General features: G+C 36.5%; 3 protein-coding genes, 1 long non-coding RNA gene and 1 pseudogene across 6 annotated transcripts; 2 read left to right on the top strand and 3 right to left on the bottom strand.

Moving 5' to 3' along the window:
- Window positions 1-649: 649 nt before the first annotated feature.
- On the bottom strand, window positions 650-8,676 carry LOC110769749 (Zn-dependent exopeptidases superfamily protein). Its single transcript, XM_021973779.2, has 21 exons — window positions 8,246-8,676; window positions 7,958-8,043; window positions 7,748-7,849; window positions 7,352-7,458; window positions 7,155-7,255; window positions 6,919-7,006; window positions 6,709-6,797; window positions 6,202-6,341; window positions 5,935-6,100; window positions 5,679-5,814; window positions 5,384-5,480; window positions 4,776-4,905; window positions 4,245-4,304; window positions 3,990-4,108; window positions 3,719-3,843; window positions 3,223-3,447; window positions 2,349-2,509; window positions 1,450-1,613; window positions 1,236-1,318; window positions 1,046-1,131; window positions 650-903 (listed from the first exon to the last, which is right to left on the bottom strand). The coding sequence occupies exons 1-21, from the start codon at window positions 8,456-8,458 to the stop codon at window positions 760-762; spliced, it is 2,622 nt and encodes an 873-aa protein (XP_021829471.1). The 5' UTR covers window positions 8,459-8,676; the 3' UTR covers window positions 650-759.
- Window positions 8,677-9,601: 925 nt separating this feature from the next.
- On the top strand, window positions 9,602-12,597 carry LOC110769824 (Exostosin family protein). The gene is made up of 4 exons (XM_021973868.2): window positions 9,602-10,236; window positions 10,941-11,237; window positions 11,338-11,433; window positions 12,022-12,597. Exons 1-4 carry the CDS (start codon window positions 9,733-9,735, stop codon window positions 12,445-12,447), a joined length of 1,323 nt encoding a protein of 440 aa, XP_021829560.1. The 5' UTR covers window positions 9,602-9,732; the 3' UTR covers window positions 12,448-12,597.
- A 410-nt stretch (window positions 12,598-13,007) lies between these two features.
- Window positions 13,008-16,057, bottom strand: LOC110769834 (sulfite oxidase-like; annotated as a pseudogene). The gene is made up of 12 exons (XR_015832985.1): window positions 15,892-16,057; window positions 15,579-15,694; window positions 15,194-15,256; window positions 15,079-15,115; window positions 14,838-14,919; window positions 14,630-14,748; window positions 14,458-14,553; window positions 14,236-14,346; window positions 14,034-14,135; window positions 13,858-13,905; window positions 13,429-13,643; window positions 13,008-13,360 (listed from the first exon to the last, which is right to left on the bottom strand). The product of XR_015832985.1 is annotated as a sulfite oxidase-like (transcript).
- Window positions 16,058-18,949: 2,892 nt separating this feature from the next.
- LOC110769740 (flavonoid 3',5'-methyltransferase) lies at window positions 18,950-22,138 on the top strand. 2 transcript variants are annotated; one of them, XM_088247213.1, is made up of 5 exons: window positions 18,950-19,206; window positions 20,866-20,951; window positions 21,098-21,242; window positions 21,340-21,471; window positions 21,686-22,138. In XM_088247213.1, the coding sequence occupies exons 1-5, from the start codon at window positions 19,156-19,158 to the stop codon at window positions 21,977-21,979; spliced, it is 708 nt and encodes a 235-aa protein (XP_088103339.1). In that variant the 5' UTR covers window positions 18,950-19,155; the 3' UTR covers window positions 21,980-22,138. The 2 variants fall into 2 exon arrangements, with proteins under 2 accessions (XP_088103339.1, XP_021829461.1); XM_021973769.2 differs by having other exon boundaries at window positions 18,972-19,206; window positions 21,689-22,138.
- Window positions 19,847-20,279, bottom strand: LOC148297757 (uncharacterized). Its single transcript, XR_015832961.1, has 2 exons — window positions 20,145-20,279; window positions 19,847-19,954 (listed from the first exon to the last, which is right to left on the bottom strand). It is a non-coding gene; the product is annotated as an uncharacterized LOC148297757 (long non-coding RNA).
- Window positions 22,139-23,586: the final 1,448 nt, after the last annotated feature.

Here is a 23,586-nt window from a genome sequence, read left to right as displayed (position 1 = left end):
ATGGCAGTATCCACTTTAGATTTTCAAGAATTCAAAAAACACTCAATTTACTTCACAAGAGAATGTAGCGCGAGACGAAAAAACCTAATCGTTTGGGTAGAGTTAATGTCTACAACTTAGAAGACGAAGATGTTAGACCATGTCTGAAATCCGGAAAGAATTGGGGCAAAGCTCGTTCACCATTCTTTTGGGTTGTTCCTACCATGGCGATATCGGAATGCCTGCTATCTATCTAATGTGTGCTTGTAATATGTTTTCTTTTACTAACCTGTAGCACTAATTTGTGGTTTAATTTATTTTGTTGTACATGCGAAACTTTCTTCTCTTTTCTTTTGGCTTTTTCTCTGTGGTTTTGAGCACATCGTAAAAAGAATTATATTACAAAATGCATGAATGAATATTTGAGGGATTGGAATTTATTACTACAAACAAAGAAAGAATCCAACTCCCATTGATTTGGACTGCTTTATATCTACGTTCAATTTCACTACCACAAAGTACATGAGAAGGAGATGAGAAGGAGGAAGAGGGAGAGAGTGGGGTGGTGGGTAAATTAGTAAGACCTTGAATTCTGGTCCGGAGAGTACAAAATTCTTTGAACCCCCCAAAAAAAAAAACAACAGCAAAAGCAAAAAATGAAAGATGAATATAAAAACTAAAACTATTGCTTTTATTAAATAAGTTCAAATAGAATTCTTTCTAAATCGATGCATGCAGGTTCCCACAATTTTGTTATAATTCTTTGCTGTCAAAGAAAACCTAGAAGATATAACTAGACAAAAAGCCAGAATAAGCAACGACATCCACCCACTCCGGGAAAAGGCCTTTCAGCTGTTTCGCTTCATCAACCATATATTGGTCTATGACAGCAACTTCCACCCTCAAATCTTCAGAACTGCTAGTCTGCAATATTCACAGAAACAGAATTACGCCATGAAGAGAGAGAGAGAGAGAGAGAGAGAGAGAGAGAGAGAGAGAGAGAGAGAGCTTTGACATGTGAACAGCTGAAACCAAATAAACACAGGCTAAGTCAAGAGCTTTATACCTCTAACCAGAAGGTCCAATTCTCAGGGCTGGCTCCGCTAAGTCGGCATATGTACGATGGTGGACCTCCATCAGCTGTCTCAGTAGCTGTACCAATTTCTCAAAGCATAAGAGTACCATGTTACAAAGTAAAACCAAAATGTATTTAGAGCATCTATCAAAAAACACGAACAAATCATTTCTCATAATACCTGGAAGTGTATTGTCTGCAAATGACCAACTAGATAAAGGACCGGTTATGTTGAGGGCAGAAACCCAAACCTCCTCTAAGGAACTGGCAGGAAGGTAGCACAAAAAGCTTTAGAACTTACAACTGAATTTAAACAATTAATCTAGAAAACTGTATAGAAAGCCTTTTTCTGTATCCAATTTGCAGGCCATGCGCCGTCATTTTGTTCTACTCACCCTAAAGAAAGTTCCAAGTATATTCTCCTCGATCCCCCACTAAAAACTGTATGTGGCTCATAAGTGGACAGATGGGGAAACTGCCTGTACTGCTTCAATATACCATCACTTTGGGCAGGGAACTTCAAAGTTCTTGAGAACAAAAAAGACACAGGAAAAAGTCCCTGCATATACACACAAAAGGCCCTCACATAATTTTTCATCCATGGTTCCCATGTTTCAATTTAATGTTGAACGATTAATGCAAACAACTTATCCGTGTTGAACATATAAACAGCATCTTCCACTCAAACTAACAAGCTCGAGTATTACTTAGCCAACATAACTCAAGTGATAAGGACTAAAGAGAAGGGTTCTTCTTCAACTTTAGAAGTATCCAGGGTCTGTTTTGAATTTTTGGTGTAAATTGCTTACTTGAACTTTAGAAGTATTAATTTCTTATCTTAATAAAATATGATGAAAAAGGGTAGATTTGACATGACAATTTTTTCTTGAGTACTTGAAATCCTTCATTTTTCCTAAATAATCAAATGCTTATGAACATAAGAAATTAATATACGACCAAAAAAGAAAGAAATCAATATTTCAAAGTAGGACTAAGCAATTTACAATAAAAAGCCAAATCCCTATTTAAACGCAAGTGTTAGTTTTTGGAGAGAAGCCCACCAATGCAGGAGAAACAATATAGACACAGCTTTGGTGAGATTTACATAAGTGAAGAAGATCATTCATGTAATTATAGACAAAGAGAAAATGATTAACTGCAGGACACAAGGACCATGTCCAATACCTTAGGATGAGTGATCTAATCTCAAGGACAAGCACGTTAGAGTTTGAAAGAGTCACAGAAGGGCATGTTTAATCATAAATTGGCATAAAATCATTACAAACTAGCATACCATCCAATTCCCTCGGTGAGATGTCTTTGCAGTTTCAAAAGATGACTCTGAATTAATGTGCAATTCCTTTGCGACGTCAGGTGCATGTTTGAAAAGAAAAAGTAAAGAATTGGAATCTAACACCGAAAAATCATAGCTGGAGTCCACAACCTGATTTGCATCTGTCATACAGAAGAAAAACTATTGACAAACTAGGAAAACCCCAATAAAAAGAAATGCATAAAGAAAAATAAAGAAACAGTATTGGAAGACAGAGAATTTCTGGATGTTTCTTCTCAACTAGAGGAAATTCTGTACAGCCCAAGGAAACAATAGGAAAGCACAAAAGAATTCCTAGTCTTAAAGTAAATAAAGTACATGCAAGAGACCTTTCTATGGTTATCTCAACACACCCTTCAAACGTGTTCTGAACTTCTACTCATATGCATTGGTTTGGCAATATCTATAAATATTGAAATACAAAATGAAGATTAATTTAGAGTTGGAACCAAAAGCCACACATGCTCCCACGTCGCCCCATATATGCTGTCCACGTGTTTGGCTTGAGTGACGCCACACGTGAGGGGATGTGGTGACAGTGTGAATCCCACATCAGGGAGTTAAAGCCTTGCAAAATAGTTTAAATGATTACAGGTCTCTTCATCCATTGCCAATTGGTTTTGGGTTGGATGTTCACATTCTAACAAATACGATGGCAAAAAATTAGTTGAACGGATTTGCAATCATATTAAAAACAATAGCCTGCTTGATCTATTTTAACCATCAGATTTTAGAAGGATTTTGGAATTATACTTGAACAAAAGACAAAAAAAAAAAAAAAGATTTGGAACGCATGCCTCTCATTTCAAAGATTTACTTTTGCTAGCTTGAATACCTGCAGTAAGAAACGAATGCTGGAAAACAACCCTCTTAGGCGCGTCCGCACTATATGGAAAGAACTGAGATGACAGAGCCAAGCCTAGCACACTAAGATGAAGCAAAACTTGCAAAATGGACGACCTAGCTAACCAGCGACCACAAATAGGTATCAGAGGGCCTACACACCAACCAGTCACAACTCCAATTATTGCTGCCATTACAACATCAGGAATAAAAAAACCTGCAAGAAAATTTCTGATGATTAAACAATGCTTTTCTGAATTTATGAATACTGGGAATTCAAAATATTTTACAGCATTATTAAAAGCTTTAGAAAATCTTGTTCTATTGTAAGCACATAACATTCATAGAAAACTGAATTTCCCAATTATGAGAAAAAAGGAAGACCTTAAAATAATTCCAGCACAGAAAACTGACTTGAATGATATAATGACTTTAGATGCAAAGGTAACACATACCAGCTGTAAAGATAGAAAGTTCAAAGCACTAACCATATGGAGGTGGCAAAGCACCCATCATACCCATCTTTTCAACCATAAATTGTATAAGAAATCCACCAAAATATACAGAGTATGCAAGGCATGGAAGTATAGGTAACATGTAAAACAATGTTGACCTGAGAGATTTTAAAAATTATGTTAAAGACTGTAATTCCTTCTCAGAAACTGTGAGAACAGGACTAAAAGTGACAACTATAAGAAAGGAAACACAAACGTACCAATTACATTATAACTTTATAAGCAAAACAGTTTAAACCAGTACCTGAGTGATTGGCGACCAAATGATTTGACGGATAAGCAGTACGAAACCCATCCAGGAAGCATAGAAGCAGACAGTGAAAAAGTCAAGAAGCCTCCACTGAGCCCAGCAAAAAGGTAACCCTGCGTTCACTAAAGTAGTTTTAGCAATCTCAAATTTAATTAAACAAATATAAGTTATGCATCTTAAGTTCATATTCATATCATGACAATTGTTAAGTGAAAACTATCTCATGAAAAAAGTAACCATGCCGCTTACCAAAGTTAACATAGCGTATAATCCAAAAGCTCCCCAGAACCTCGCTTCATCAGATAAAGCCTGCAAGATTCATGCGTATGATAATCTATTTGCTAACTAAACATACTGGGATTATTGAAATATCTATAGACATTAGACAATATAGGTCTGCAAACTAAAACAGAAACATGATGCCACCAAAAGGAATTTTTAAGGCGGAATAAGTGCATGCAAAATACTTATAGGTCATAGTTGCAAAATCTTTTTGACATACATGAATACAATATAACCAATGAGATTTTTTACATAACAGAGAATGCAACCAATGAGATTGAAAGAAATCTGTAATTTTTCAACCAATACATGAAAAAATGTATATTTCTCCATAATTGTCTCTCTTGAGTCTTCTATTGGCAAATGGTGCTTTCATGTTCAACTATAAAAGTAACTTGTAAACATATATTGAAGCCACTTCTATGTTAAAACTTCAAACTAAGGCCATGTATATTTTGGGGAAAAAAAAGTTAATTCTTGTCTGGTGCATAACTGTACCTCCTTTAAAGACTTGAGACCTGATGCATCTTGAGAGAGCGGAAAGCTACTCCAAATAATTCTGGGAATCAACATACCAACAAGAGAGCAGGGAACGAACATCAAGTAAGCCAAATATGGATGAGCAAACCTGCATTTTAATCCAAAATTTCAGTGACAGTTGTCAAGCTATAAAGCTCCAACTTAAAATGATACTTTTCAAGAGCTTGCATACATTTTTGTTTTGTAGGAGCTAGAATTATATCTTGTAGACTAGAAATTTTACATTTCAACTTCATTTATGAATATATATGATCTAGAACTTCAATAAAGCATGACATACTAATTCAATAGAGACGGGCATGACTTTATCCATAGCCATTATTAGCCACTATAAACCATAGAAACTAAAAGGGGTAGCTCTTTCATCAACTATAAGAGGCTTAACTGCTGAAATAAAGTGTCTGGTCAATGAATGTAATGAAATACTACTGAAAATATTTTTCAAAAAAATCTCTAATTCATATCAGCTAGACTCATAAGAATATCCTTATTAAAAAGCACAATGCTATTTCTACAGATAATAGGACTATAATTTATAAGAATACAACTCAACAAAATGAACCCACCAGTGCATTGCATGACTAGTGAACAGCAATCTCAGGATGGAAAAGATTATTGGAAAAACAATTGCCAGAAAAATCCCAGTAGCATGGAATATCAGTCCTGAAAATTTGACAAATCGGACAACAATGTTGGAAATTGTTGACATATACCAAATTTTTTGATAAGACAAATGTCAAAGTAAAATAATTAACTCTACCCCGTGAGTAGAGAACCAGAACTTTCGGGTGCAGAAACTGGGACCCCAATCACAGCAACAGGGTTGCATGAATGCGTTTACATAAGAAGCAGCTGATTTACCTTTCACAAAATCACAGAAAGTAGAAAACCAAGAAAGGAGACCAGGAGTCTGCTTTTTTGAGAAAACTGGCGCAGCTAGGAAGATGGCAATAGGAATACTGTGAAGTAGCATAGCTACCTTCCGTGTATAGTATATCTGCAATATTCATCAAGAGAGAGAAAGAGAGGACAAGCAATATCAGACATCAGCTAAGAGTATATATATGTCAAATCAACAGTGTCATGAAAGACACAAATCATGAGCTTTGTAGCATACCATAAACAATGTTAAATAATCAAAGAAAACAGCATGTCCTTCCTCATACTGATTGGCAGTAGATATATTAGACTCTCTTTCATGTGTTATTTGTAGCTTAGAAGACTTGGTGAAGGCCTTAATTATGCTAAACAAATTCTCTCCGCGTGCTTGCATACTTCCAGGTCTGGAGGCATTGGAATGTATCAGAGGAAGTGCTTAGGGACGAAGTGATTTGAAAATTCAAATTAAGTAAATCTGTACCAAAATAGCAGATGTAATGCATACAATAGTCTCTCCATTGTATCATAGGATGTATGGTAAAAATAACCACCAAGGAGAAAGATAATATCCAAGCCAGGAATGTCACCGTAATCTTGAGAAAATATCCGAAAATCTGTATCTCCAGGAATAATAGGAAAAACATCCTGCAGATGGCACATAAGTCATTCAGAAGTAAGTCAGCTTATAAAATGAGAAGGCAAGCAAAATAAAAAAGACTACATACTATCTCGAATTAGTGTTATCATTTAAAAATTCTAAAGCTAATAGAAAATCATAACATAATTACGAGTAGAATCAAGAGTGTAAAAGCATCACTCTTCACCATTCCCATTATTAATATGAAATTTCAGTTAAAAAGAAATTTAACTGATGTATTTACCAGCTGCAAAATAGTAAATGTATATGAAACACAAGATCGTAAGATATCAAATGAAAGAGCAAGCCCAAATGAGCTACCCTCATCGAAATGAAATTAATATTTAGTACTCTATGAAAAGGCAAACCATTAACCTGAGCTGCACTATGTGCCATGGGATATATTGCTGATTGAGCATAGACCTGAGAGGGCCAAGAACCGGGTCCTGATTGACAAACTAAATCTGAAAAATAAATAAATACAAATTATAAAGAGTACATAAATCAACAAAGGATACTACAAACTAAAGATGACAATTTCAAATGTATTCCAGAAAATAATATTAGTGGGCGATGATATCCTACCAGGACCGCCTGTCCCTGATGCTTCCACGTTTATAAAAGCCCCAATTGTGTCACGCCATTTATGTGTCTTCATGAAGCCGTGAGAACCCTAAGTAGCATAGAAAAACACCTCTAATGAGCTTAAATGCATCAGAAGGTGCATACTATATGAATTATCAAACAACTAAATTTTGAATAGTAACAGATAATGCAAGATTTTGCTCCCAGACAAAAAAACCATTGTTAAGACAAATTACCAACATAAAAAGCTCTTCTGCCCCATTAAAAAGAAGAAGCACAGGCCGAGGAGGTATCCATCCAGAATCCACAATAAGTCTTGCTATTTCCAGCATTGATGCTGCGAAGGAATAGAAAAAAAATAAAAAATTATATGAACATGCAAGACATGGTGATTATAGTATCTCCAATCAGGTAAGATTTTCTTTCTACCCACCTACACATGAACCACAATCACCAGCACCTGGGGAACCAAGTGGACTGTCAAAATGGCCATTTACCAAAACTGACGGGTCAGAGTCTTGTGAATCTTCGGATGATATCCTGCCATTAAATAAAACTTAATGTGCAGTGAAATTCTCTAAACTGCAGCATGATGAAAACATCAATGCTACATTCTTTTCTTTTTTGTAACAAAACATCAATTCTACATTACTCATAAGATACATATAAACTATAATTATGGCAATAAATAATACCAAAAATAGGACCAGCAGTGTATTCAAATATAACTAGATAGTAAGTACAGAAAATAAAGGCAACAAACGAAAAGTTTAATTGATTGGCACAAACAAAATTTCAATAAATAAGCTATCAGAAATGTGTAAAGTACCTCATCACAATATTTGTGTGGTTTCGGTACCCAAGAGATATGCTATGGCCCAAAAACATCATATTAAAGGTGCCATTAACAACGGTCTCATCTATCTCAATTCTGCAAATATCAAAATTTAGGCATCACTGTCTGTTATAAAAAAACAGATAAATAATAAATTCCTAGAAACTAATCATCACGTCAGAAAAGAAAATTCTACATACAGACCTAAAATTGGACCCAGCTCGCTCCCTTATCATTTCCAATTGAGCTGTAATATACTGCGCGGCTTCTCTTAAACCAGGGCGCCCTTCCTATCAAAAAACCGTACAAAATTGCTAATAAGTAACTCGACCCGGAAACAAAAATAGTAACCAATCTCTCCAGTAGAAATTACACTAGCGAATTCAAATCAAACACAGAAAAATCCTAAATAAAGGTTTTTAATTTGGACTCCAAAAACAAAAAGAAGAAAGAAAAAAAATAGTGAGGCTATTGAAGAGCGAGCGAGCTCACTTGGCGGCCATCGATTTCTTGGGCCAAGACTCGAACATGCTCGACGGCTCTAGCTTCCGAGAAGCGATCGAGAGGAGCGTCGATCTCGAGCGGCTTAATGAAGCGCATGTGGATAATAGAGTCGACCAGCATCGCAATGAGGCCGTACGTCACCGCCAGAATGAGCAAGAACTTGAACCCGGAGACGTCATCGGAGCTGAACCTCAACGCCATTTTCTCGATCCCTCTCAAAACCTAAAGACAAGGAACGAGGCCAATAAAGGTCGGTTTGCGAATGTGGTGAAGAAGATGCTGTGGTTTTTGTTTTGTGGGAAAGAGAGTGAGGGTCGGTGTGAGTGGAGAAATGCGTAAGAAATTTCCAAACCACCTCCCGCTACGGGACGTTTGTGATCGTTGTGATTCGTTGTGTCTTTGGCTCCTTAGCGTGCGAGCGGATACTACAAAGCATGTGATGTAAATTTGGTAAATTGGGCTGCTCGGTCGGTCAAAGTGATTGGCCTTTTAATACGAGCTGCGTTAGACTAGGAATGGGTTTTGGGACGTTTTGGGCTTATTTCAATTGTGTCATATTATTAGGCTAATTTGAGAATGTTTTAATAGGGAAATTTTCTAGTTATAAGCGTTTTTATTAGAAATAATTTTATTCTCAATATGTGGTTGTAGTTTGAATTTATAAGGGGTTGGGCATTGTTGATTGGTTTTGAGATGGAACTTTAACTTTCTTCATAGTATTAGAGCAACGGCCATACATGCTCCCTCGTCACCCAACATGTGTTATCCACATATTAGGTTTGATCTTGAAAGTTGAGGGGACCGATGCCACTATGTCTATATATACCTTTCTTTTTATGTGTGTAACTACTAACGATCAATTGTTCATTCTCATGATATAAATGATTTCATATCTTGTTTGGAACATATGCATTATTTGCTTTCCTTTTTTCCAAACTATGTCAAATCTACAAAACAAAGTTAGAGGTGATGGTTACTAGTGGATGCACCATGTGTGTTTGAAGCATGTTGATGTACACATTTATTTTCTCACTTCTTTTATTATTAAAAGCATGTCAAGTTGTTTTCATTTTGATCTTTATCATGATGTCATGGAATATCAAACACATTAGACTCATTTTGGTGCTCATTACTTTTATTTATGGAAACTGTCACAACAATACAATTGATGTGTGATGCGCATTATTATTTTTAAGCTAAAGTTGATTGGTCGAGTGTTGATCACAAATTAAGTACACTTTACCATTATTTATTTTTGTTCCACCAAAGATGAAGATAAAAATGATTTATAAATTAACAAATAAAAATAAAGAACTAAAGAGGAGAAGGCTTTTGTGGATGACCAATCCTTGAAGCAAGGCCCAAAGCTTTTTTTTTTTCTCCCATTTGTTTTTTTGCCTCCTTAACCAAATCAAACGGATAGTTGAGTTTTAGTCTCCCTCACTCTACACTCGGCAGCAAATGGCCGGTCAGTAATGTCAAACAGATCTCAGAAAATGTACGGAAAAGCAGCATTCGCTCTCGTCTTCGCTATCCTCATAGTCCTCATCACCTACTCAATCTTCATCGGCACTGTCGATATACGATCCTACTTCCTCCCGCTTCTGCCATCGCCACCCCCAGGTGCACAGCCCCTCTGTGCAACCGGCCCGCCTCTTAAAGTCTACATGTACGATCTCCCGCGCCGGTTCAACGTCGGCATGCTGAACCGGAAGAGCACGGAGCAGGCTCCGGTCACGGCCCGGACATGGCCCACGTGGCCCAGGAACTCTGGGCTCAAAAGGCAGCACAGTGTTGAGTACTGGATGATGGGCTCGCTTCTGTTCGACGGCGATGGCGGTGATGGGAGAGCGGCCGTTAGGGTTTCTGATCCGGAATTGGCCGATGCGTTCTTCGTGCCGTTTTTCTCTTCCTTGAGTTTCAATACTCACGGGCACCACATGACCGACCCGGCTACTGAGATTGATCACCAATTGCAGGTAATTAATTAGGTTTCGATTGCTGGCGTTCTTTATCTGTGAATATTGGTCGCTTGTTATGGAGAACTTTGATAATTTTGTGTCGAATTGGGTCGTCGAAAACAGTGAATTGGATGCCTTCGATTGAGCTTGCTTGTCTCATTTTCCCTTCTGTATACATATTTGGAAATGACAGTTTCGATTCTGTGTTTTATCTTTATAGGAAATTAAACAGAGTCTTCTGCTGCAAACTAAGAATTATGTGGTTTTCTGAATACAGATGAGATATTAAAAAAACTGGGATTTCTTCTGTGGCTGGCATATTGAATTCGAGGCTTGGGACTTGTATGTTAATTGAAACTCAAACACCTTTGCTGTCATTCAGTTTGATTTGTGACACTTACACAAGAAAATGTAGAACGGTTTTTGCAAAGTTAGGTGGTATTTAGAGAGGAATTGCATTGGATGATGGTTTCACTAATTGCAGTGCTGCTTTGTTCATTCTTGAGCCTTTCCGTAGATTGATACTTGTTTTACCATCAACTGTTTTTATCTTTACTTGGTTTTTGTCAATCAGCTTTCCAAGTTATGAGTCATGCCTCCAATATTTTCCAATTTTCAAAATCACTGTCGTCCAGGTCGTAGTATTGTTTCCAAATGTCCTTTTTTCTGGTGGACTTTCATATTTTTGTTATGACTAAACTTTGAGTTTCTTCTGATTTCAGATAGATGTATTGAAAATCTTGGGGGAATCCAAGTATTGGCAAAGATCCAGAGGCAGAGACCATGTTATCCCTTTGACACATCCCAATGCTTTCAGATTTCTTAGACCACAGATCAATGCATCAATTCAGATTGTTGTAGATTTTGGCCGGTACCCTCATGTCATGTCAAATCTGAGCAAAGATGTGGTCTCCCCATATGTGCATGTCGTGGATTCCTTTACAGATGATAATCATTCAAATCCATATGAGTCCCGCACTACACTTCTTTTCTTCCAGGGCAGGACATTCAGGAAAGATGTATGTTAGTTTAAGAGTTGTTTGAAATAAAAGATGCATCCTGTCTTAAAACCTTCTACTCTGAGCTATAATTGATTATCTTTGGTCTTGTTATATGCAGGAAGGCATCGTCCGTGTTAAACTGGCAAAAATTTTAGCTGGTTATGATGATGTTCACTATGAGCGAAGTGTTGCAACAGGAGATAACATAAAAGCGGTATGTATGGAGTCTTATAGTGGTCCATAAATTATATTGTTTTGTGCATATCTTGGTCCTGGAAAGTATGGATTTTACACATTAGTCACTGGAAATGATTATAGTCATCCTCAGTGTCATTTTAATTTCTTAATGATCGTTAGCCATCTTCTCAAAACTTTTATGGTGTCTCAGAATCATCCATGAGTGCCACTTCTAATTTTCTCTACTTGTAATTTCTATCTAAATATATGCATGCATCTTTTTCATGAGAAACTCAAATTACATTACATACAATGTGGCAACCCACAGTTTCTTACTTTCATTATATTAAAGAAAAAATTTCGGGGAGACTAATCATTCGAGGGGACACCAAGCAGATAGATTTCTAATATATGCTCTTAGTTGGTATGTTTCACTCTCAATTGAAGAGGGCCCATGGAAACCTACATTCATTTTCTGTCATCTGGATTTTCCTTCAGAAGGATAATTTTCCCCTTGCATAGGAGGTTTTTGTAGTCAGCCATCTCAAGTTTGAGTAATAAATCATATATTATTAAGTATAACTTTTTGTGTATCTCATTATTTTTTTTCCTTCTGTTATACCAGTCTTCGCAACGGATGCGTTCATCAAAGTTCTGTCTGCATCCTGCTGGAGACACTCCTTCGTCTTGTCGCCTATTTGATGCTATTGTGAGCCACTGCGTTCCTGTCATTGTGAGTGATGAAATTGAGCTCCCATTTGAGGATGAAATTGACTACACCAAATTCTCACTATTCTTCTCATTCAAAGAGGCTTTGGAACCTGGTTACATGGTTGATCAGCTCCGGAAATTTCCAAAGGACAGATGGGTTGAAATGTGGAGGCAACTTAATGCTATTTCCCACCATTTTGAATTTCATTACCCCCCAGAGAAAGAGGATGCAGTCAATATGCTGTGGAGACAGGTGAAGCACAAGCTTCCTGCAGTCAAACTTGCTCTACATAGAAACCGGAGGTTGAAAATCCCAGACTGGTGGCGGAGAAGAAAGTGATTTCAGGAGCATACATTTGTTGTATATTCATGATCTTTTTTTTCCCATCATAGTGACAACCCTTAAAATAGTAAAGAAATACCATAGGTATCACAACACCCAGATTTTGCAGGGTAATGTTTTAGAGGTTCAATAGTGCTTTTTGCAGCTTACGGCTTGTCTATTCTTTGACTCTCACACTTTTTTAGTGTCAATTGAGCATAGTTCCCCCTTGTTCAGTGTCGTATCAAATGACATACTGTAAGGGGTAATTTCTCGTGATGATGATCCGGTTACCCATTTGTCTCACAATTCCTGAGTTCTTAATAATGCAATACCATACGGCCTTTCACATTGGAATTTGGTGGTTTTTCGTTTTCATTGTAATTACATTGTGGGATATTTTGAGGTTGCCCATGTAAAAGAATTTAAGCTTGTATAGCCACTAAGGCTAATCCAATTTATGGCCCCTTCCCAAGAATGTGGCTGCTAATTAGGTTATTAAAATTGATGTTTATGCATAGTTGTAGCCAGCAGCATATGGTGGCAGATTGAAAATTTTCTATACAAACTCGAATTGCTTATTCTAGACAACACTCTGATTGATACATCAGTCTGAATCTTACATATCCTTGCACAGAATTATTGCATCACTATGCACAAACACAGTAACGAAGAAGCGAGGCGGACTTTAAGTTGCCCCTGTTTGTGGTAGGCTTTCCTGGTGCTTCAATTGCACACACAGTGGAAGTGGTTGCCTTGGCTTGGTTAGATGACACCAAACAACCCTCAAAGAATGTGTGATGCGCATATGGAATCACAAATCAGGGTGTTGGACGTGAATATGGACCCTGTGCCAGGAAGTGTTGAGAATTCCTCTCAGGTTCCAGATGACCTCCACATTTTCGGGTTGGACGTTCGCAGATATATCAACCTGTTCAACAAGATTTCAATGTTTAAGATTTATAACCATTAAGTGACAACATAGTGACGATTACTCACTGCTTTAGCGACAATTTCAGTAGTGTGAGAGACATCTGCCTCAGCCTTAAACAGCACCCATGCCCACTTGTCACTACTTGTATCATCTGCAACATATGGAATTCCACTCTTTTGGTATCTGATTGCTTCCACCCATGTCTTGCCACCACCAAAGATACATCAACTCTTTCGATCCCCCGCCCACCTCCAGACGCTGCATATCCATGAACTACTATCTGCAAAGAAATTGATGATGATGTAAGGAGGTGGAGAAGCTTTTCAAAGTTGACCAAATGTTGTGTTGGTGACTAGTAATGTAAGTCAATAGTGCAATGCTGTGTGACACAACATAATGACTTTCAAATTGGAGTTTGCAACTCATGACTACTTGCAAAGTTGGCCCTATTCCCATTGTGCTTAATGAAAACTGTGCTTAAACAGATGACATACCTTTCCAGGCTTCACTGTATTTTCTTCCTCCAAAGAACAAATAACAGACTGCAAAATCCATCAAAGACAATGTCCATGAGTTCATTGAAAATCATGTCAGTGAAGGTACAGATATATCTAAATAAACAAGAACTATGCGCAAAGAGCTCAAAGCTATTGATTATCGATAGAAATACCTGAACAGGAAAATCCATTTGAGGCCTCCGGGTTGACCAATCAATATTTTCCCAGTTCACAGTAGGAGGAAACATTTTGTAGTCCCTTTGCATAAAGAATCCCTGTTCCACTATAATAACTCAATTATTCTATCCATTGTAAGAGTCATATAATACAAGAACAGATAATGCGACACGATTAGTAAGATCAGTAAAAACCAACCTGACACTCATTTTCAATAATATTGATGGAACTCAGCCATTTAACAGAACGAGCACCTATAACACCAGGAACAATTACGCGCAGCGGATACCCGTGATCCCTGTTTAGAGGCTTTGGCATAGTAAAATAGGTCAGCGAACGTGGACACATACTTTCACCTCACAACTATAAGAAGCAATTAGAAGAAATCTGATCTGAAAACTACACCAGCTGTTTATTTACCTCGCCATTCATCTCATATGCAAGTAAAACCTCAGCATCTGAGTTTGTTGCCTGAATTAATGGAATTGATCCCTTGTACGGTCCTCCTTTTTCCTCCTAAAACACAGTCATCATACAATATAAAACATTCCCAAGTAAAGAGAAGAACGTGTAGTACAAAACTGAAGCTCACCTTGCACCTGTCAACACTTACGAACTCAACATGCTTTCCTCCTAATGGGGACACTGATGTTAACTTAGAGATCCCCACAAGTTCAAGAACATCAGCAAGTTTAGCCCCACCCCAAATGGCTGAAAGGAGACATAAGACAAAAATGATTTTACTTTTCTATGTGCAATTTATCTGTGACGGAAATTAATAAGCATAGTAGCAAATTAACCATTTCCAATGGCAGAAACATCCCAGCCAACACCTTTCACTGCTTTTACTTTGCTCATTGCAGTCCTTCTATTACCTGCACACTGGTTAGCTCGAAACGAACCGAATCAAATTACTATGGAGCTGTAACGAAAATATACAGTCTTCCCCACATTAAAGCATTAATCTGAGGAGGTGGCAATGCCTTTTCTAACCAACTCAGTAAAGCCAAACGTTGATAGCATGACAGTTAACCAACTTACTTGTAAAGTGGCTGTCACAATGTGCTTTGGTAGCTTCCTGTTTCAAGTAACCAAAAAGTTTTACTCTCTTAATTGATTAAGATGAACCAACTACAAAAGACATTACAGTAGTTACCTAATATCAGCCATTGATAGTTCCAAGGGCTTTTCCACCAAACCGCATATAGAAACTCGATATCTGCTCAAACAAAGAAGTAAAATGTTATAACCTTGGATTTGGACGAAGTAATTGCAAAATGATGAAATTGGAAAAAGAATAAAACATTGCTTAGAATTCGTAAACTTTCCTCTGAATTTTTCATTTATGGATGCAATAATAGCAAGAGATTAAATTTCAACATAGTTCCCAAGTTTTCCCAACAGACACAACTCTTTCTAACCTTAAATTCATCTACTCCGTCAGCTAAAACCTTAACACCTACCTCAACATATGCTAACAATTTGGCATTTATAGAATAGCTACAAAAAGATGAAGAAAAAAATGGCAAACTGCTGTTAACCTTTCAATGTCATCAAGGACAGGGATTGGGCCATGGTTTCGCTTGTAGAACAAATCTACTGGCGTCACATAGGATGCGATTAAGGCTGAACGTGGTGGTTCTGCGTTGAAAGGTTCCTGTTTCACACAAACACAGTGCAACCATACACATTCATTTCAAGCTACCAAGCATGAAAACGAAAACAGCTACAATTTTAAGAACAAAAACGGAAGTGAACCGCTTGTCCATCTCTTTGAAAGGTAACAGAATTTACCCAAAAAAGGAAAATAAAATTGGATAATTATGATTTAAGAATATATGACGAAAACCCAACCTGGGAATTTACAATGAGACTTGGATGACGAGGTGGTTCCTCAGCATAATTAGATGGAGCTCTTAGGCCTGACATTTTACAAACGTTACCTGCAGCAATGAGAAACAGAGACAACAGAGGAACCAGAGGCTGAGAATAAAAGCAACCAAATTCATGTGTGGTATACATTTATAGGGGTACATACTACATTATTTGTTACCAAATTGCTTTATCAGCTTTTTTATGTTCAAATTCTTTTATGCCACGTATCATATGCAGGTGGGAACTTCTTTCATATTAGGGATTTTTTTGGTGACATTTTTCATTTTCATTATCGGACAAAGAGTACCTAGACATTTTCTGGGATAATCTTAGTGAGTGTTTAGGTGTACCACTAACACTAAAGTTCCAGAACTGAAATGTACAAAATCCTTGTCCAAACCAAACATACAATGAACTAGTTTAATGCATTATAAGGATTTAAAAAAAAAAAAAAAGAAGGTAGAAGTGAGTTACGCGAGTTGATAATAACAGTGAATTCGTCATTTTACACTCAAGTTTGAGGTCCCTGCATAAATTGGATTGGATTGATTTAATGCATTCAAATTTGAAACTCCTGACATAAATTTAATTGGACTGATTTAGAGTGTCTCTTGTACTATATAAGAAGAAGAAAACAAAGTTAATGAACTAGTTTTACTCTAACTCAGTTCGACAAATTAAGTAATTCCACGTATGTTAATTTGTGTCAATTCCCACCAGCCACACCTGTCAAAAACAAAGTCAGGCCAAGTCTACATAAAAGTCGGCCACGCCCCTTATCCTTTCAGTCCTGCTTAGAGCAACTCCAGCGATGCGCCTAAGGGGAGGGCTGGGGGGGTTTGAGCCAAAATGTTGTTTCCAGCAGCAAGGGCTAGCCCTGGCAGGAGATGGGGCCCACGAACCCAGGCTAGCCCTCAGGCAAGATCTGCCTTAGTTCCAACCCTAGTTTGCTGACATCATTGATGACGCCAGCAACAAAAAAAATTGAAAAAAATCTACAAAAAATACCAAAAAAATCAGATTTTTTTAAAAATAAATACTTAGTTGTAGTTTTCACTTCACATAACAAAACTCTATACAAATTTCTCTCCTCATATCTCATGTGAATAGTTGTTGCTATGGCAATTGGTGGAAACACCACAACCTTTTGCAAGGACAGCAACTATTCACATGAATAGTGGCTGCCCTAGCCCCCCTCTTGCCATGGCAAAGGGCAAATGGGTGGAGTTGCTCTTATATATATATATATATATTGTTAAAGAAGCCTCCCAAATTCACAATATAAAAAAATTATCCAGGTTCTGATATTTTTGGCAATAGAGAATTAAGAAATTAAGAAAAGTGCCGCTAAACAAACCCTAAAATTAACTGAGTACACCCAATTACCAAATTATTTATTGAATTACTAATGTATCATAATATTAAATTACCAAAAAAATATGTATTAAATTATGAAATAAATATAATTTTAATAAATAGACTCTAATTTTAAATATAAAAAAAGGCCACCGAAAGAAAGAAGTGGAGAACGAAATGGCGAAGCCATGATGAAAAAATGCAGACAAACACTTATCAACCTCCATCGAAATATCAGAGATTTGTAGAAAAGATGTTGAAACAACTTCCTGGTCCCAGTAGAGACCCACACAAATTAAAGGGAAGAAAACCTAGGATAGATACAAAGTTAGTGCAGGAAACAAATGATGACATTAGAAGACAGCTGGCTATATCAATCAAAGAGAAGATTTAAATAAAAGTGCAACACCACCAAATAGACCAGCATATCATTGGACGTATCAAAATTAAAGATTTTGATGCAAATCCAAAATCTGAAAAGATGATACGAATGTATATAAAAGTTTAGGATTAGGGTGTACCAAGGGTATTTTTGGTAGTTAAATAAGGTGTACTTAGTTAATTTTATATTTTGATTAAAATATTAGGATATACTTAAACCATAGAGTGTACTCAATTAATTTTAGGGTTCATTTAGCAGCACTCATTAAGAATTAAGAATTGTCTCTATTCAGCATGGGATAACAGAAGACCATCCTCAAAAGCCCAGCACTTCTAAAGGTACTCATTTTCCTTCGTTTCTTTCTTTCCTCAATGCCATCAACTCAACTCTCTCTCTCTCTCTCTCTCTCAGCCAGCTGTTCCTTGTAAATTCACCTTTGGGTTGGATTTTTCAATCTTTTACAAGAATGCAGATACTTGTTTTTATCAATAATTATTAGTTTTTTTTTCCTTTTTTTAGTATATATGAGATGGATGCATGATGCACAAGTGCCATATATCAGTTATTTTTAGGGCTTGTCTAATATAGATCCCTACATTTTATATTTCCTAGACATATACCCATCATTCTATAAATCTATGTGTAAAACCCAATTTCAAATTTAAACGACCAGTAGGATATAAGAGGTCATAGTATTCCTATGTTTTTACATCTTTACCACCAAACTTCATATTTTATTTATAATTTATTTCAAGCATTTCATTAACTGCCATAATTGTAATTAATACTCCTTATTAATAGCATATCAATCACCCCATTTCTTTCGGTTGTCATTCCCTCTCACATCGGCATCTTAGAGTATCCACAGTCACAGTCTCTATTTTTTAGTTAAAATTTAGCTATAAACACTAAAAAGCTATTTTACGAGCTCTCTATAAAATTTCAACTCCAACCATACTCCTTAATTTAAAGAGTCATAAATATTTTTAATATTTTTAATTCAATTTTTGAATAAAGTGCAGATACAAAAGCAACATTAAAAAATAGTTGTTTTAAATAAATACTTTAAATAAAGTGTAGACACAAAAAGCAACATTCAATTTTTAATTCAATTTCTTTCTGCTCTCGTTTTCCTCTCCTTTCACTCTCCCTTTCTATCTTTCTCTTGTTTCCTTCCTCTCTGTCTGACTCTCTTTCTATCCTGCCCGGGCTACATTTGCGCACTGGAACCTCTGTCTGGGGCTTGGGCCCCCTCTTGCCCGGGGCAAAACCTACCGCTAAAAGTGCTCTTATTTATAGTCAAAGTTGATAGCTTCCCGTGGATGTGCAGTCTCCAACATGTGAATGTGCAGGGAAGGAATTGGCAAATAATGCATCTCCACTTCCTTTCTTTATAAAATATATATATTTTATATTAAAAAATTGTTAAAGAAGCCTCCCAAATTCACAATATAAAAAAACTATCCAAGTTCTGATATTTTGGCAGTAGAGAACCTCTGTTCACCATGGGAGACAAGGTAGAGAAGATCATCCTCAAAAGCCCGGCACTTCTAAAGGTACTCATTTTCCTTCATTTCTTCCCTTCGTCAATGCCATAAACTCAACTCTCTCTCTCTCTCAGCTGTTTCTTGTAATGAAGCATCGATCCTGGAGGCCCCTTTGGGCTTAGTGTTAACTTAAAAAAAATTCTAGCTAGGAATGATCCTGAATTTTTTTCTTATTTCCCTGGTTTTAAAAAAATTTATTTAATTTTATATAAATTCATCTTTGGGTTGGATTTTCCAATCTTTTACAAGAAGGCAGATACTTGTTTTTATCAATAATTAATATTTTTTTTATTAACTTTTTTAGTATATATGAGATGGATGCATGATGCACGAGTGTCATATATCATGCATGGATGATGTACAAGTGTCATATATCGTGCATGATGCACCTGTACTGGCAGATCTACAGAGGCGCAAGGAGGTGCCGCTGCACCTCCCTTCGCCGGAAAAAGCTTTGGAGGTGCTTGATAACGCCCCTCTGCTAATGCCCAAAACAGCTATGGTTGCCATGGGATGTAAGCTCTATGAGGCGCCGTCAATGGCTTATTCCTCGCGAAGAAGAAGACCCAACCCTGACTCAACTTTTGTTTTCCTCTAGGTTTTAAGTGAACGACGTTGGATTGAGATGTGTGGGTTTTTCTTAATGAAACGATGTGTTTCGTGTAGTCTGGTTTCATACAATAAAGACACCACCGTTTGGTTTGTAAAATCCCTATTTTACCAAAACTCTGCCTTTTGATTTAATTCAATATAACCTCTATCATTTTCATTCATCCAATAGAAGCACTACACTTAGCCTGTATTTTAATGTTTGGAACCTTTCCAGAGGTCATTTAATGAAATCACAATTTATGACCACAAAATATATATATTGTATAAAAAAAAAGTCATTTTTAGTCGTTTTATATTTTCTTAAGGTCTGGTATTTTTTTTTCCTTCTTCACCACCAGTGTCAGTGTTTCTTCTTTTTTTTAATTTAATTTTTAAATTTTTTTGTTTTTTATTTATTTATAATATGTTTATTATTACAATAATAATAATTGTTATTATTATTACTGATTTTGCTCTCTCTGTATTTTGTATGATCAATACAATAGCAAATGAATCTACGATCAATTATGATTTATTTGTTTAATTGATAATTTGATATGCATTTCAATTAGACCGGTTGAAATTGATTTTTTTTAGGTTAATCTTCATTAGATTCTAAAGGTATTTGGTTGTCCAATTATTTTATTATTTTTGAGCTTTTAATCTTTTTTTTATCACCCCTTCCCTAAAAAATTTCTAAATCTGCCACTGCCGGTATGCTTTCAATCCAAAAGGACAGAAGCTTGTGGGATTTCCCTCTATATTATATTAATTAGGGCTTTGAAGATTTTATTAATTTCAGCAAGTCAGTATTTCCTTTCTTTAGTTGTTGATCACCAAGTTGAAAATAGGAGACAAAATTTGCAACCCCGGTTATGTACACCCGTTCTTCCTTTTTTGTTTCATCTCTCGTTACTTGTCATGTAACACGTGATGGTTACATAGGGAAAAACCGTGTATGCAACCGATACAAGTGAGACTCTATTGCAGATATTCTAATTATATTTTATGTTGATATATCCGACCCTAACAAAATTAGTAAATTAATAGTCTTAATTTTTCTTGTATGTATTACAGTATATCTTCGAAACAAGCTGCTTCCCAAGAGAACACGAGCAATTGAAGCAACTCAGGGAAGCCACTATCGAGAAATACCAATTTTGGTAGGTTTAATTAACATTTGTATTTAACTTAGAAGAAAGTAGTACTATTGATTAAGGATGTAATAGTAATTAAAATAAAATTAATTTGAAATATATGAAGTTACTTGACTGACCCTGATGAATAATTAAATTTTGAACTCGTATAGGAGTGTCATGAATGTGCCTGTAGATGAAGGCCTGCTTCTCTCGATGCTTCTAAAGCTCATGAATGCAAACAAGACACTGGAACTTGGTGTATTTACTGGTTACTCTCTTCTTACCACTGCTCTTGCACTACCTCATGACGGCAAAGTATAATTTTTTAATTTCATTAAAATAATATTAATTACTTAGATTATGTGGTAATTAAGGACAGCACAAAATTATGAGTTTCATTAATTCTTTTCAGATAACGGCAATCGATCCAGATAAAGAAGCCTATGAGTTTGGATTGCCATACTTTCAGAAGGCTGGGGTGGACCATAAGATTAATTTCTGTCACTCGGATGCCCTCACTGCCCTAAATGATCTCATTGCCAATGTAAGTTAAAAATCTGTGATTTCACAAAAATCAATTACCCAACATACCTAATTTCGAAAAAGGAAATGTTATTCGTACTTCCAAATTGCCGTCTTATCTACTGAGCGACGGATGACAAACTGAGAGCGTGAATAACAATTGTCTATGGTTTAACTTGTTTATTTATTTGCATTGGAGATTTTAATTTTAAACATATGTAAATAATTAATTAAAGCAGGGGAAGGAAGAAGGGAGCTTTGATTTTGCATTTGTGGACGCGAACAAGGACGCATACATCAAATATCACGAGCTGCTGCTAAAGCTTGTGAAGGTTGGAGGAATAATAGCTTATGACAACACATTGTGGTTTGGGACAGTGGCAGAAGCTGAGGAGAATGTGGATGAATTTGCAAGGGAAGACAGAAAGCATTTGCTGCCAATCAACAGCTTTCTTGCCGCCGACGATCGCATCGAGTTAGCTCTTGTTTCCATCGGAGATGGACTCACCCTCTGCAGGCGTCTCTATTAGGATAATAGTGTTAACTACCGTGAAACAAACTCGAATCATGTTGTTGTTGTTGTTGTTGTTGTTGTTGTTGTTTATCTAATAAATAAACAGTTTGATTTACCCATCTGTGGTAATTAAAATGGTGAACATCATCTTATCTTAAAAAGTAGGTTTTGCTTATTTATGATGTGTTGGTGTGGAGGAGATCTATGTGGTTGCCTTGCCTTTTGGGATTTGATGAGCTAAGTGTTCATAGTATGTTTCCTCCTCATGGCTCGTTTGGTATCCAAAATGAATTTCTCGGAAATGAAACTCCTATGTCTAATATTTGGAAATTGTTTAAAGAGCCAAAGTATGATTAACCTCTACATAGAAAGTTCATGTCTAAGCGTCAGACTAATAATGCACTTGTTAATCATGAGAATGCATAAGAATGTACTTGTTGAACATGAGCCTGCATTCTCGTACACATTCTAAGTTTCTAAACTTCAAACCAATTAAGAAAAATAATAAAATGATGGGTGTCCAAAGAGACGAGTTAGGTGAGAATTACTCAATATCTCGTTTAGTAGAGATTAGGCCTATTTGACATGAGCCCGATGAACCTATTTGAATCCAAAGTAGGTAATAGCTAATTAATTTGGACCAATGTCCTTTGGGTTGCCTTTTTATACCCAAAAGAAAAACATAAAAGAAAAAGTGGGTTCAATGCTTGCTACCTTCCAAAGACATCAAATCAAAGTTCATCTTAGCATTTGTCATGTCTGCCTTTTATAGCCAACATATGGGCAGTGCTCTTCTCGTTCTGTGCATAGAATTGGATTGGACAAGTAACCAAATTTAAAGTATATTGAAAGAGAAAATGAAAGTATAGGTAAATGATCTCCATTTTGGGGGGATTAGGAGAAATGAGTTATAAGATGTTGTTATCCTACTATTTTGCGAGGATTAGGTGAGTAAGTTTTTTTCATGAATAATTCGTCTTCTACTTGCAACTTGGATAAAAAAAATTCATATTTCTTCCTTTAACATGCTTTAAATATAAAAAGTTAACCAATCTAACTCAACACTACACACCAAAAGAAACTAATTCAGTGTGAAAAAATTGCCCACAATGTTTCCCATTAGACAAGTAATTTCATTAGTCATGGAAGAAATCATTGGCCATCCAACTCAGGTGGGTCCACATTGTGTAGGGCCCATCTCTTGTGGTCCATTGGCACGAAGTAAAATACGTGGAAGTAGCAGGTACACAGAACCAAAGCAAATAGTATAATATGCGTAATACTTTTTTTTTGGATGAGATCCAAGGGTGTCCACCGCCGACAGTAATGACTAATCCCTTTCGCCGCGGGAGCTCTCCAAAGGAGGTAAACAGCTGGCCACGAAATGCGCTCCATTCCCATGGGCGGGGATCGAACCCCCAACCACATGGTTAAGGAATGAAGTGAGCTACCACCACACCACATCTAGTAAGTATACTGCAAATTGTATAATATGCGTAATACTTTGATACTAGTAAGTATACTACAAATTGTGTTTCTTGTTTGTGTTATATTTGTTGGGCCTATGGCTCTCTATCCACTTCTATAGGTTTCCGACCATATTGATGTCGGATCACATGAACA

This window comes from Prunus avium, chromosome 1 (assembly GCF_965620075.1).
Source record: "Prunus avium chromosome 1, drPruAviu1.hap1.1, whole genome shotgun sequence".
In the NCBI taxonomy this organism is placed as follows: domain Eukaryota; kingdom Viridiplantae; phylum Streptophyta; class Magnoliopsida; order Rosales; family Rosaceae; genus Prunus; species Prunus avium.
This window is presented reverse-complemented; position numbering and strand designations above follow the sequence as displayed.